Here is a 12,781-nt window from a genome sequence, read left to right on the forward strand (position 1 = left end):
GTGGGCTGGGTCCCCGGTGTGGGGGGTGGGTGAGAGGCAGCAATGCATTGCTGTTTCTCTCCCTCTCTTTCTCCCTCCCTTCCCCTCTCTAAAGATAAATAATAAAATATTTTTAAAAATCATAAACACAGAGTTACAATAAAAAATTCTACACTGGAAATTTAAAAGTATAACTTTAAAATAATTCATGGATCAAAAAAGAAAGCATAAGGACAAGTAGCAAATATTTGAAATATAACAATAACAAAAAATACTACACATCAAAATGGGAGCTGCAAATACAGCAATTCTTAGTGGGGAATTAAAGCTTTAAATGTCTACTTAGAAAAGAAATAAATAATCCATGGTCTTAGATCCTGATTTAGAAGTTGGAAAAGGAATAGTAGAATAATGCAGAAAAATTGAGGAAAGTTCAAAATCAGAAGTAAAAATTAATTAAATAGAAAACAAACACAAAACATGTAGCTAAACACTAAAACATAAAGCTAAACACTAGTTCATTGAAGACTGAAACATAGTAAGCCTCTGACAAAACTGGTGATGAAAAAAGAGAAAATAAGGAGTGAAAAAGAAGCACATAACTACAGATACAGCACAAATAAAGAAAGAAAATATTTTGAATAATTTTATGTCGATTTATTTTAAAACTTGGATGAAATGTATAAATTTCTAAAAATATCTAAATTCCCAAAATTGACTCAAGGATAAATAAAATACCTGAAGAGTCCTATAATCCTTAAGAAGAAGTTGAGTCATGAACTTAAAATCTTTCCACAGAGAAATACCACACTCCTTTTACCAGCCAGCTTATACAGGAAAAACTAATCATTCTAAGCATGAATTCAGAAATTAGAAAGAAAAAGAATAACCTCACTCACTTTATAAAGCTTGTAAAACCATAATATCAAAATCAGAAAAGGGCAATGCAAGAAAAAAAATTTTTTTAAACAATCTCACTCATAATATGAATGCAAAATACTAAAGAAAATGTTACAGAAAAGCTGAACAACAACAAAAAAGATATTACATAATGGACAAATGTCCAATGTTATCTTCCACATTAAAGGAGAAACCTTAATGATTTCAATACATGCAAAAAGAAAAAGCATCCAATGAAACTTAACATCCATTCATGATTAAAAAGAAAACACAAATCTTTGCAAACTGGAACTAAAAGGTAACTTCCTTAATATGACATATTTCCTTAATATGACAATATTATCTACCTCAAATATGTATAAATATGTATGATATTTCATAATAAAACATCCCTTTGCTATCTAATTATCATTATACTGGAGGTACACATATCTAGGGAAAAAAATAAAACAAAATGACAAAATTATAAAACTTTTAAATAACTACTAAGGAAGACCTAAGGAAAAGCAAAGAAAAATACCTTGTTCATGCATAGGAAGATCCAATATTACTATTTTTTAAAATCAGCTCTCCCTAAATTAACTATATAATTAGTGTAATTCCAAACAAATTTCAATAGAATTTTTCCTGGGAAATGTAATGAAAGATTTCTTATATGTAAAAGATATATATACATATACATAAGAAAATATAAGAAATATTTTATTATACATAAGAATAAAGACCAGTCAAGATGGAGGCTTAGGGAGACATTCTTTGCCTCCTCCCAACCACAGAGAGAATTACAACTAAAACTTCAAAACAAATAATACCTAGAGGGACTTCCAGCCAAGATGGAGGTGTAGGTAGATACACTGTGCCTCTTTGTACAATCAAAAGAAGGATAACAACAAATTTATACACAAAAAACAACCAGAACTGCCAGAAAATTGAACTACATGGAAGTCTGACAACCAAGGAGTCGATGAAGAAACATTCATCCAGCCCTGGCTGGTGTAGTTCAGTGAATTGAGCATGGGCCTGTGAAGCATAGGGTCGCCGGTTCAATTCCCAGTCAGGGCACATGCCTGAGTTGCAGGCCAGATCCCCAGTAGGAGATACATGAGAGGCAACCACACATTGATATTTCTCTCCCACTCTCTCCTTCCCTTCCCCTCTCTCTAAAAATAAAAAACAAATAAAAATATTTTTAAAAATTAAAAAAAAAGAAAGAAACATTCATCCAGACCAGTAGGAGGGGTGGAGAGGATGAGCAGAAGGCAGCAGCTGGAGGACTGGCCAACTGAGGTGGTGGCTGGTGGTCCCACATTTGCATGCAGATAAACTGGGAGGAACAACTGGGGAGCAAGACAGATAGAGCAACCCAGGGTTCCAGCACAAGGAAATAAAACCTTAAAACTTCTGGCTGTAAAAACCTATGGGGGTTGTGGCAGTGGGAAAAACTCCCAGCCTCATAGGAGAGTTTGTTGCAGAGGCCCACAGGGTCCTAGAACATACACAAGCCCACCCACCTAGGAACCAGCACCAGAAGGACCCAATTTGTTTGTGAGTTGCAGGAGAAATGAAAGCCGGCCAAGAGCTGAGCAAGTGGCATTGTTCCCTCTCTGACCCCTCCTACACATACAGCACCACAACTCAGCAATGTGTAATCACCAGTGGTGCTACACAACACAGCCCCACCCTGCTGATTACCTAAGGCTCTCCTCGCACAATTTAGAGGTGCCTTTTCTACAAAAGGCCATGCTACCAAGACACGGAGTCAAAGCAGCTCTACCTAATACACAGAAACAAATTCAGTGAAGCTGCCAAATTGAGGAGACAGAAATATGGCCCACGTGAAAGAACAGAACAAAACCTCAGAAAGAGAACTGAATGAAATGGAGATAACCAACATATCAGGTGCAGAGTTAAAACACTGGTCATCAGGATGCTCAAAGAACTCATTGAGTATGGCAACAACATAAAGGAAGAAATGAAAATTACACTAAGGGCAATAACGAAAAATCTGCAGAGAACCAACAGTGAAGGTGAGGAAGACAGGATTCAAACCAACAATTTGGAACATAAGAGAGAAACAAGCATTCAACCAGAACAACAAGAAGAAACAAGAATTCAAAAAATCGAGGACAGTATAAGTCTCTGGGACATCTCCAAACATACCAACATCCAAATCTTAGAAGTGCCAGAGAGGAAAAATAAGAAATCAAAAACTTATTTGAAAAAATAATGAAAGGAAACTTCTCTAATTTGGTGAGGGAAATAAACATACAAGTCCAGAGAGCTCAGAGAGACCCAAACAAGTTGGACCCAAAGAGGAACACACCAAGGCACATCATAATTAAAATGCCAAAGTTTAAAGATAAGGAGAGAATCTAAAAGCAGCAAGAGAAAAGGAGACAGTTACCTACAAAGGAGTTCCCATAAGACTAGCAGCTGATTTCTCAAAAGAACTTTGCAGACAAGAAGGGACTGGCAAGATGTATTCAAAGTGATGAAAAGCAAGAACTTAAAACTTAGATTACTCCATCCAGCAAAGCTATTATTTAGAATAGAAGGGCAGATAAAAAGCTTCCCAGCCAAGGTAAAGCCAAAGGAGTTCATCATCCTAAAGCCATTATTACATGAAATGTTCATTTCATTTCATGAAATGTTCAAGAAAGTTATTTAAGAAAAAGATAAAAACTATGAATATTAAAATGGCAACAAATGCCCTGGCTGGTGTGGCTCAGTGGATTGAGCGCTGGCCTGTGAAGCAGAGGGTCACCAGTTTGGTTCCCGGTCAGGGCGAATGCATGGGTTGCGGGCCAAGTCCCCAGTGGAGGACACGTGAGGGGCGGCCACACGTTGATGTTTCTCTCCCAATTTTTCTCCTTCCTGTCCCCTCTCTCTAAAAATAAATAAATAAAATATTTTTTTAAATGGTAACAAATTCACAACTATCAACAACTGAATCTAAAAAAACAACAACTAAGCAAACAACCAGAAAAGGAACAGAATCATAGATATGGAAGTAACTTGAGGGTCATTGGCTGGGAAGGGGAAGGAACACAATGGAAGAAAAGGTGCAGGGAATAAGAAGCATAAGAAGAAGAAACAAAATAGACAGGGGGATGTTAAAAACAGCATAGGAAATGGAGAAGCCAAAGAACTTACACGCATGATTCACAGGTAAAAAATAAGGTGGGAGATTGCTGGAGGGAAGCGGAGTACCAGGCAGAGCTGGGCAAAATTGGGACAACTGTAACAGCATAATCAATAAAATATGTATTTTTTAAAAGGCCAAAATATCTAAGGCACCTCTGAAAAAGAACAAGTAGAAGGATTTTCCTATAAGATATCATAATATATAATATCAAGTTAGCATAAAGCTACAGAAACTATGAAAGTATGGTTTGGGCACGATAAGAGAAAAATTAATAGAATATGAAAATATGATGAATAACAGAAATGGTACTACAGATCAGTACAGATTAGTCAATAACTGCCATTATAACAACTTAATATCCATTGAGAAACATAATGAAATGATTCCTACCTCACACCATAAACTTAGTAAAAATCGATTAAAGAGTTAAATATAGAAAGCAAAACTACATAAGTTTAGAAGATGATATAAGAATATATCTTTAAGACCTCAACAAGGAGTTTTTTTTACTTGAGGTTGGTTTCTAGCTTCAAGCCATTGTGTTCCGAGAAGATGCTTGATATGATTTCAATTTTCTTGAATTTGTTAAGGCTTTTGTGCCCTACCATGTAGTCTATCTTTGAAAATATTCCATGTGCATTTGAAAAGAATGTATATGTTGCTTCTTTGGGTTAAAAGGTTCTGTATGTTATCAATTAAGTCCATTTGCTCTAGAGCAGGGGTGTCAAACTCATTTTCACCAGAGGCCACATCAGCCTCACAGTTGCCTTCAAAGGGCCAAAGGTAATTTTAGGACTGTGTAAATGTAACTGCTCCTTAACTAAAGGCAAGGAACAGCACTGCTGCTGGGTAGAAACAAGGTGCTGGGCCAGATAAAACAAGGTGCTGGGCTGGATTCAGCCCCTGGACCTTGTGTTTGCCACCTGTGCTCTGGAGTGTTGTTCAGTGTCACAAATCCTTGTTGATCCTTTGTTTGGAAGATCTATCCATTGTTGACAGTGGGTGTTAAAAGCCCCTACAATGAATATGTTGCTGTTGATATCTTTTTTAAAAAATTCTTATTCAAGTACAGTTTTCTGTTTTATATTCCCAGCCCTGCACCCCCCCAAGTGCTCCCCACCTCCCTCCCATTTCTGCCCCCCACCTTAATTATTGTCCATGTGTCCTTTATACTTAAAATTAAATTATTGTCCATGTGTCCTTTATACTTATTCATGTGAGTCCCTCCCCTTTTCCCCTATGATTCTCTCCCCTCTCCCCTCTGGACCCTGTCAGCCTGTTCCGTATTTGAGTGTCACTGGTCATATTTTGCTTGCTTGTTTGTTTTGTTGTTTAGATTCCTCTTAAAGGTGAGATCATATGGCATTTGTCTTTCACCGCCTGGCTTATTTCACTCAGCATAATGCTTTCCAGTTCCATCCGTGATGTTCCAAAAGGTAGGAGCTCCTTCTTCCTTTCAGCAGCATAGAATTCCATTGTGTAAATGTACCATAGGTTTTTGATCCAGTCATTTACCGATGGGCATCTAGGTTGCTTCCAACTCTTGGCTATCATGAATTGTGCTGCTATGAACATCGGAGTGCATAGGTTCTTTTGAATTGGTGTTTCAGGGTTCTTAGGATATACTCCTAATAGTGGAATTGCTGGGTCGAAAGGCACGTTCATTTTTAGTTTTCTTAGAAAATTCCATACCGTTTTCCATAGTGGTTGTACCAGTCTGCAATCCCACCAACAGTGAACTAGGGTCCCCTTTTCCCCACAACCTCTCCAGCACTTGTCTGTTTCTTTGTTTATGATAGCCATTCTGACTGGTGTAAAGTGGTATCTCATTGTGGTTTTAATTTGCATCTCTCTGATAGCTAGCGATTTGATATCTTTCTTGAAGTCCTCCAAGACTTCCCTTATATATTTAGGTGCTCCTATGTTGGGTGCATATATGTTTATAAGGGTTATATCTTCTTGATGGACTATTTCCTTAAGCATTATATAGTAACATTCTTTATCTCTTTTCATGACCTTTGTTTTGAAGTCTATTTTGTCCGATATAAGCATTGCTACCCCAGCTTCTTTTTTCATGTCTGTGTGCTTGCAATATTTTTTCCACCCCTTCACTTTCAGCATGACACCAAATCAAAAGAACGTATGCACCCAAATATTCATAGCAGCATTATTTACAATAGCCAAGTGACAGAAACAGCCTAAGTGTCCAGTAAATGAGTGGACCAAAAAACTGTGATACACTTACACAATGGAATACTACACAGGAGAAAGAAAGAAGGAACTCCTACCCTTCATGACAACATGGATGGAGCTAGAGAGCATTATGCTAAGTGAAATAAGCCAGGCAATGAAAGACAAATACCATGTGATCTCATCTATAAGAGGAACCTAACAAACAAAACAAACAAATGAGCAAAGTAGAACCAGAGGCATGGAAACAAGGAACAGACTAACAATGACCAGAGAGGAGTAGGGAAGGCATTAAGGGTGAAAAGAAGGGGAAGGGACTAGTCAAGCAACAGGTATAAATGACTCATAAGCATAGACAACAGGGTGGGGATTGACTGTGGGAGTGGGAGGTGTGATCTAGACAGAGGAGAGCAAAGGGGGGGGGGGAATGGGTATAACTGTAATTGAAACAATAAAATATTTTTATTTATTTATTTTTTAAGATTTTATTATTTATTTTTAGAGAGAGGGGAAGGGAGGAAGAGAGGGAGAGAAACATCAATTGCAGTTGCCTCTCGTGTGCCCCACCACTAGGGACCTAGCCCACAACCAAGGCATGTATCCTTGCTGGAAACTGAACCTGCAACCCTTTGGTTCACAGGCCAGCACTTAATCCATTGAGCCACACCAACCAGGGCACAATAAAATATTTTTTAAAAAGAAAGAAAAAAAAAAAGACTGCAACATGGGAAGATTTCTTAAATAATACACAAAGGGAAAAACAATTTAAAGGAAAATATCAACAAATTTAGCAGTAAATTTAATTCCTGTTCCTCAAAGAATCCAACATAAGAATTAAAAAGCCAGGCCCTAACCTAGAAGATATTTACAATATCTACACTAATAAAGGATTAGTATCTAAATTATATACAGTGTATATAATTATATACAGTGTATTTGTAGGTGTATATACAGTACACCTACAAATCAGTTTGAAAGGACAAAGACAGGCAAATTACTAAATAAGAATTCCTTAAAAGAGAAAACACAAATGGGCAATAAATGAATGTAACATATTCAACCTGTTTAATAATTATGGAAATGAATTTTAATAGCATGAAATAAATCTTACACCAATTAAACTGGCAAAGCTTTAAAAGTCTGACAATTTTGGATGTTGACAAGGAGGTAAAGCAACAGGAATTCTTTTGTTCTGCCAATAGGAGTGCAAATTACTACCATCATCTCTTAGGAAATCTATTGAACACTGTCTAGAAAACCTGAGAATATGCATAATCTGGATCTAGAATTCTAGTGCTTGGCATCTGGGAGACCCTGTACATGTGCAGCAGGAGGCACACATAATAAAGTTCATAGCAGTGTTGTTGGTAATAAAAAATAAACAGGAAGCCATCAAATGCCCAATGACAAGAAAATGGATAAATTGTGGATCAGTTATATAAGTAAATATTTACAGTGGTAAAAATAAGTGAACCTCAGTTCCTAGTATTAACATGGAGAAATCTCAAGGTTTTGATGTTGATCAAAATAGCAAGTTCCAGGCCCTGGCCGGCGTAGCTCAGTGGATTGAGCGCGGGCCTGCGAACCAGACAATCGCGGTTCGATTCCCAGTCAGGACACATGCCTGGGTTGCAGGCCAGTTCCTTGCAGGCTAACTACCAGCATGGGAGGCACAAAAGGCAACCATACACTGATGTTTCTCTCCCTCTCTCCTTCCCCTCTAAAAAATAAATAAATGAAATTTAAAAAAAAATAGCAAGTTCCAGAAGAATAAGTACAAAATGATTACATTTATATAAATCTTTAAACCATGCAAACTAAATACTATTAATAATATATGTTCATAGTAAAGATAATTAGCATAAGTTTCAGAATAAATGATTCTGGTTAGGGAGAAAAGATGAAGGGATGAGAAAGAGCCAGATGGTCAAGCTGGGGGAGACCTCAAAGATACTTCATGTACTACCATATTTCATTAATTTTGACAGCCAATTTTTCTTTTTACATTTTAACATCTGTGAAATGAGGACATGTCTTACAAGCTACAGCATCTTAGAGTTATACTTGGCACTACTTTTTCTTTGTCAGTGGTACATAAAATAAGGGTATAACATAAGCAATGGAGTGAAGGAAATATGGCTTGTTTTTAACCTATATGGTGGAAATAGAGGTGTAGTTTATTTTTAATTACTTTATCTTACAGATATATTTGAATATTCTTTATTATATACTCAATGTATAATAAAGTTGAATTAGAATAGTTAATAATCACAGGTCAGGTTAACAGAGCAGGGAGAGGATTAGGAACAGAGACAAAATTTGACAGGAATATGAATTTAGGTGGCGATCCATAGAGATAAAGGGGGGAAGAGGAGGAATAAGTCTTAGATTTCAGGATAAAGACGGAGGTAGGAATTGAAAGCCTTAGGAAACAGGACAGTGTAAGGAAGAGTATGAAAATTTGGAAGAGTTTGGTTCTGTAGTCAAGCAGGATAAGAACCAGGAAGGACAACGATGGGGGCAGGGTCGAAGCTGTAGAACAGTGCTGTCCAGCAGAACTTTCTGCAGCAGTGAAGTTTCTGTATCCGTACCATCTAATATGGCAGCCACACAATAATGCAGTCATTAAACATTTGGAATGTGTCTAATGTGGCTCACATGTTGAATTTCTAACTTTATTTCGTTTTAATTAATTGAACAGCACACGTAGTTAGTGACTGCAGTTTTGAACAGCACAGCTCTAGAGGGTCCATGGCTCCTGAATCCAGACAGAGGACAGGGAGAGGGGCACTAGCCCCAGGACACTCACCAGCCACTATGAACAGGAAGATGCCAAAGCCCAGGACGTAGTAAGGCCACTGCACGGAGAACTGGGGAGGGCTGGGCTTCATCGTCAGACTCTGGATCTCCAGGGCATGCAGCAACAAGGCCAGGAGAGCACAAGCCCCTGCAGGGTCACAGAGAAGCACCTTGCTCTCCTCCTGTGGTTCTGCCTTTGCTTCAGCCTCCCTCAGACATAATCAGACAGAGCCATGTAGGCTATGTGGCTCCTGCCTGGAGGCTCCTTTCTTCTGCTAGCACACCTTGCCCTCTTGAAGTCAGTAACTTCCACCCCACATGCCCGCCTTACCCTCTTTCCACTCATCTCAGAGCCCATGTGCCTCATCCCCCAGGGGCCCCCTACTCAGAAATCCCTTTCCTGAGTATCCTTTGTGCTCATAAGCTGACTCCAGCCTGGGCCCTTCGGGTGTGATGCTTTCGACTGAACTTAATCTGATTTTCCCACTATGAAAGTTCTAGCTCCTCCATTTCATGTCAGGGGAGAGCCGTGGACAACCTTTAAAAGCAAAGGTTGCAAACAGCAGAGATAATCCTTCCATTCATCCATCTAAGAAATGTTTATATTGTATTAGAATATTGAGTTCAACTGTATATTGAATTCAATTGTATTAGAATTCTATTCCAGACTCTACGGTAGTCACTGGAATAGAGATTATGGTAAAATGATCACCAAATGACCCCAGCCAGTGTGGGAAGGACTATGCCAGCTGGAAGGGTAGAGTGCAGAAAAGGCCCCAAGAGGAGGGGTCATAAATACTGAGGGGGTAGATGTGGCGGTGGGCTACTTCACAAAGAAGCCAAGAGAAGAGGCCTTAAAATCCTCTCTCCTGACATCATGGAGACCACCCCCCTTTTCCCCATCCCCCTACCCACCTTTGGGCCCTTCCCCAGGCCCTCCCCATAGTCTTTCTGCCTGCTCCACACCTGTGAGGAAGCTGAAGAAGGCTGACACAAAATTGTGCTTCCGGGTCCTTGGAAAGAGCTGAGATGCAAAGGACACCATGATGAGGGTGGTGAGGAAAGACAAGACGACTGCAGACAGCAGAAAAACTCGGCCAAGGATGATGTAAACTGCAGGGGAGGGAGAGCAGGCTGGCGCTGGGCACCCTGACCCCAAGGGGCAGAGCCCACAGAGCCACGGATTCTGGGTGGGGATGACCCCTGGGGCTCCACCACTTTGGGTTCCAACATGTAGCCTGGCACCAAGGTTCTGACCCTGCCACTTTGGCCCCAAGAATGTTCTGGCTCCATTTTGTTCCCCATGACATTGAAGTAAACAAACCAAAAAAATCAGATGGATGAATAGCGGTTTTAAAAACAACATAAAATAAAACCCTCATGAGAAAACTTATTACATGAAGAAATGTCAGGAATTGCATCTATATTGGTCACACTGAAAGAGGTCACTGGTGGAAAATCAGAACTTTGTTGAGATCAAGATTTTCTGACCTCTGCGGGGAACCCTATAATCATCCTGATTAATAGAAGTAATGAAACAGACCCAAAGTAGCACAGCCAGAGTCTTAAGGACAGGGTGATACATTCTCCTACCCTTACACGATTCAGACCCATGTTAAAATGAGTTTGTATACCCTCTGGAATGTGCAGAAATGGAAACCTGGGGGTAGAACAAAGTGACAAAGGTATTGTTGAAGACCCAGGGTCCTAAAATCTACCCTTGAGTTAAAACAATGCTTCTCGATCTCAGCCAGAGACAATGTTGACCCCCGTGGGGATATTTGGCCATGCCAAGAAGTAATCTTGTTTGTCACAACTAATCGTGTTTGTTCTACTGGTATCTAAAGGGTAGAAGGCTGGGGTCTATTAACCTGTAAGAAACAAGGGAGCTCCCGACAAAAATTGTCCAACCCAGAATGTCAGCAGTGCCAGGGCCGAGGAACCCTGGACCAGAGAGCTCACATGGTCTGGCCCATCTTCCCCCAGAGTGTCTCTTCCCTGTTACCAGGAGATAACCCCTAGGTCTCCCAAGGCCACCTTTTTTCCAAGTAGACACTATCATGGCCTTTCCAAGTTCCTTGTAAAACATGGTTTTGAGTCTCTCATTGGCAATGTGGCACACAGGCCTGAGCACATTACCTGCAGAGCTGCCACCCAGAGTTGGACAGATGTGTGGCCAAGGGGACAAATGGAGGCTGAAATCGAGCCTGCACCTGCTAACCAGGCTTCTGCCCCAGCTAGAAGCTCCTAAAGGGTGCTGTCTCGGTGGCTAACTGCAGCCCTGAGAGGTGGGGGAGCCTCCCAGAGCAGGGCAAGGTCCCCTATCCTGCCTCAGGTAGAGCCACTCTTTCTGCAGAAAGACTTTGTTGCTGACACACTGGCTCCTGACTCAAGTGTCAGCCTCTCATCATTAACCCCTCCCAGCCGCCTACTTTGCTCTACACCTCAGAGTGGGTTTATTAAATCCTGTCCTCTGCCAAACCCCTGTCCCTGCACCAACCCCATCTCTTCCCAGTCCCTGCTTCCGTCCCTCCTTACTGGATAAGGGTCGAGGCCTCCAGCACTTGATATGAAAGCAGTTCTCAAACAAGCCACTGAAAAACACTTCACGGGACTCTTCATTCACAAGGCGAACCCAGAAGGGGAAGATGGCGACCAACAGTATGAGCAGGTAACCCAGTGAGGTCAAGGCCGGGGCTATGGCCCATGTGAAGCCTTTTATGTCCTTGTCCTCTAAAGTCAGCATCACCTGTGTAAAGGAACAGTGAGGGTGAGAGGTGGGGCACCTAATCTGAATTCTCGTGTGGCACAAGGAGATAATGCCTGTGGAAATTCTAGCAAGTATGTGAGGCCCAGTAAATGCTCACTTCTTTGCCTTGATAAACTTGACAGCCTTAAAGACCTCTCCAGTGGACCTAAAAAACACAAGACATTTTCTGCCACTAACTCACCGTGTGATCTTGGAAATGTGGGGTCCCCTCTCTGAGCCCCAATTTCCACCTCTGCAAAATCAAGAGGTTAGACTAGGCTCTCCCCATCCTCTTCCAGCTCTGACATTCTAACCATTCAGTTCTGTTAACACCCAACCCCTGGCCACAGAAGAGCCTCTTCACTGCTCTCTTTCAGTCAGCTATTTGCCTCTTGAGATTTCAGAATGAGGACCAGAGGGAGATAACAAGACCAGGGTCTGAAGTGCCCTGGTCTTCTTGCCTCAGGACCCCAGTTTAGATGGGAAGGGGTTCAACTGGCCAGGAGAAGCCCTCTGCTGAAAAATGAGCAGATCATATGCACGAAGGAAGTTTTACAACTAGTTCCATAGACCTTCTTGAAGCCGCAGGTACCCTCTAGGCCTGGAGGTCAAGGCCCTCAGTTAAGGATCCCTCATATCTTCTCCTTCACCAGTGTCATTACAGATGCCTTCTTTTGAAGGTGTATCTGAGATGTAGAAGATAAGAGCTGGCTGGACATGGCTTTAGAAGCTCTCAATTATCATCCCAGCTTTATCACTTGCCAGTTGTGTAATCAATGGGAAACTTGCTAAAACACTCAGGAGTTTGGGTCCCACTTTGAAAAAGGAGGGTATGACACTTGCCCAGTGGGTCATTGGGAGGACCAAATGAAAAACTACACACTGAAGGGTCGAGCACAGTGCTGGGACTCAAGAGCTTGGTTAAAGTTGAGGGGGTGAAAGGACAGACTTCTCCTAAAATTCAAATATTCCTGTGGGAAAAGGGACTAGTGGCTATTCATAATCTAAGGGCAAATTTG

The 12,781-nt window shown here is 40.8% G+C and overlaps 2 protein-coding genes across 4 annotated transcripts in view; both read right to left on the reverse strand.

Moving 5' to 3' along the window:
* Nucleotides 1-8,725, reverse strand: part of ZSCAN25 (zinc finger and SCAN domain containing 25) — a 35,261-nt gene extending 26,536 nt beyond the window's left edge. Inside the window, exons 1-2 of the mRNA XM_037028248.1 lie at nucleotides 8,715-8,725; nucleotides 800-806 (exon numbers count right to left, since the gene is read on the reverse strand). The gene's annotated coding sequence lies outside the window, so the exon portion shown is untranslated. The remainder of the gene's footprint in view (nucleotides 1-799; nucleotides 807-8,714) is intronic.
* Nucleotides 1-12,781, reverse strand: part of TMEM225B (transmembrane protein 225B) — a 40,787-nt gene that overhangs the window by 5,806 nt on the left and 22,200 nt on the right. For 2 of the 3 annotated variants that reach the window (XM_037028306.1, XM_037028287.1), the window contains 3 exons: nucleotides 11,552-11,762; nucleotides 9,980-10,126; nucleotides 9,024-9,161 (listed from right to left, as the gene is read on the reverse strand). In XM_037028306.1, coding sequence (XP_036884201.1) covers nucleotides 9,024-9,161; nucleotides 9,980-10,126; nucleotides 11,552-11,759 — 493 coding nt within the window. In that variant the 5' untranslated portion in view covers nucleotides 11,760-11,762. Of the gene's footprint in view, nucleotides 1-9,023; nucleotides 9,162-9,979; nucleotides 10,127-11,551; nucleotides 11,763-12,334; nucleotides 12,449-12,781 lie in introns of all 3 variants that reach the window. The other variant, XM_037028296.1, reaches the window with a different exon arrangement.

This window comes from Sturnira hondurensis, unplaced genomic scaffold, assembly GCF_014824575.4.
Source record: "Sturnira hondurensis isolate 20B ecotype Veracruz unplaced genomic scaffold, ASM1482457v3 Scaffold0001509, whole genome shotgun sequence".
NCBI lineage: Eukaryota > Metazoa > Chordata > Mammalia > Chiroptera > Phyllostomidae > Sturnira > Sturnira hondurensis.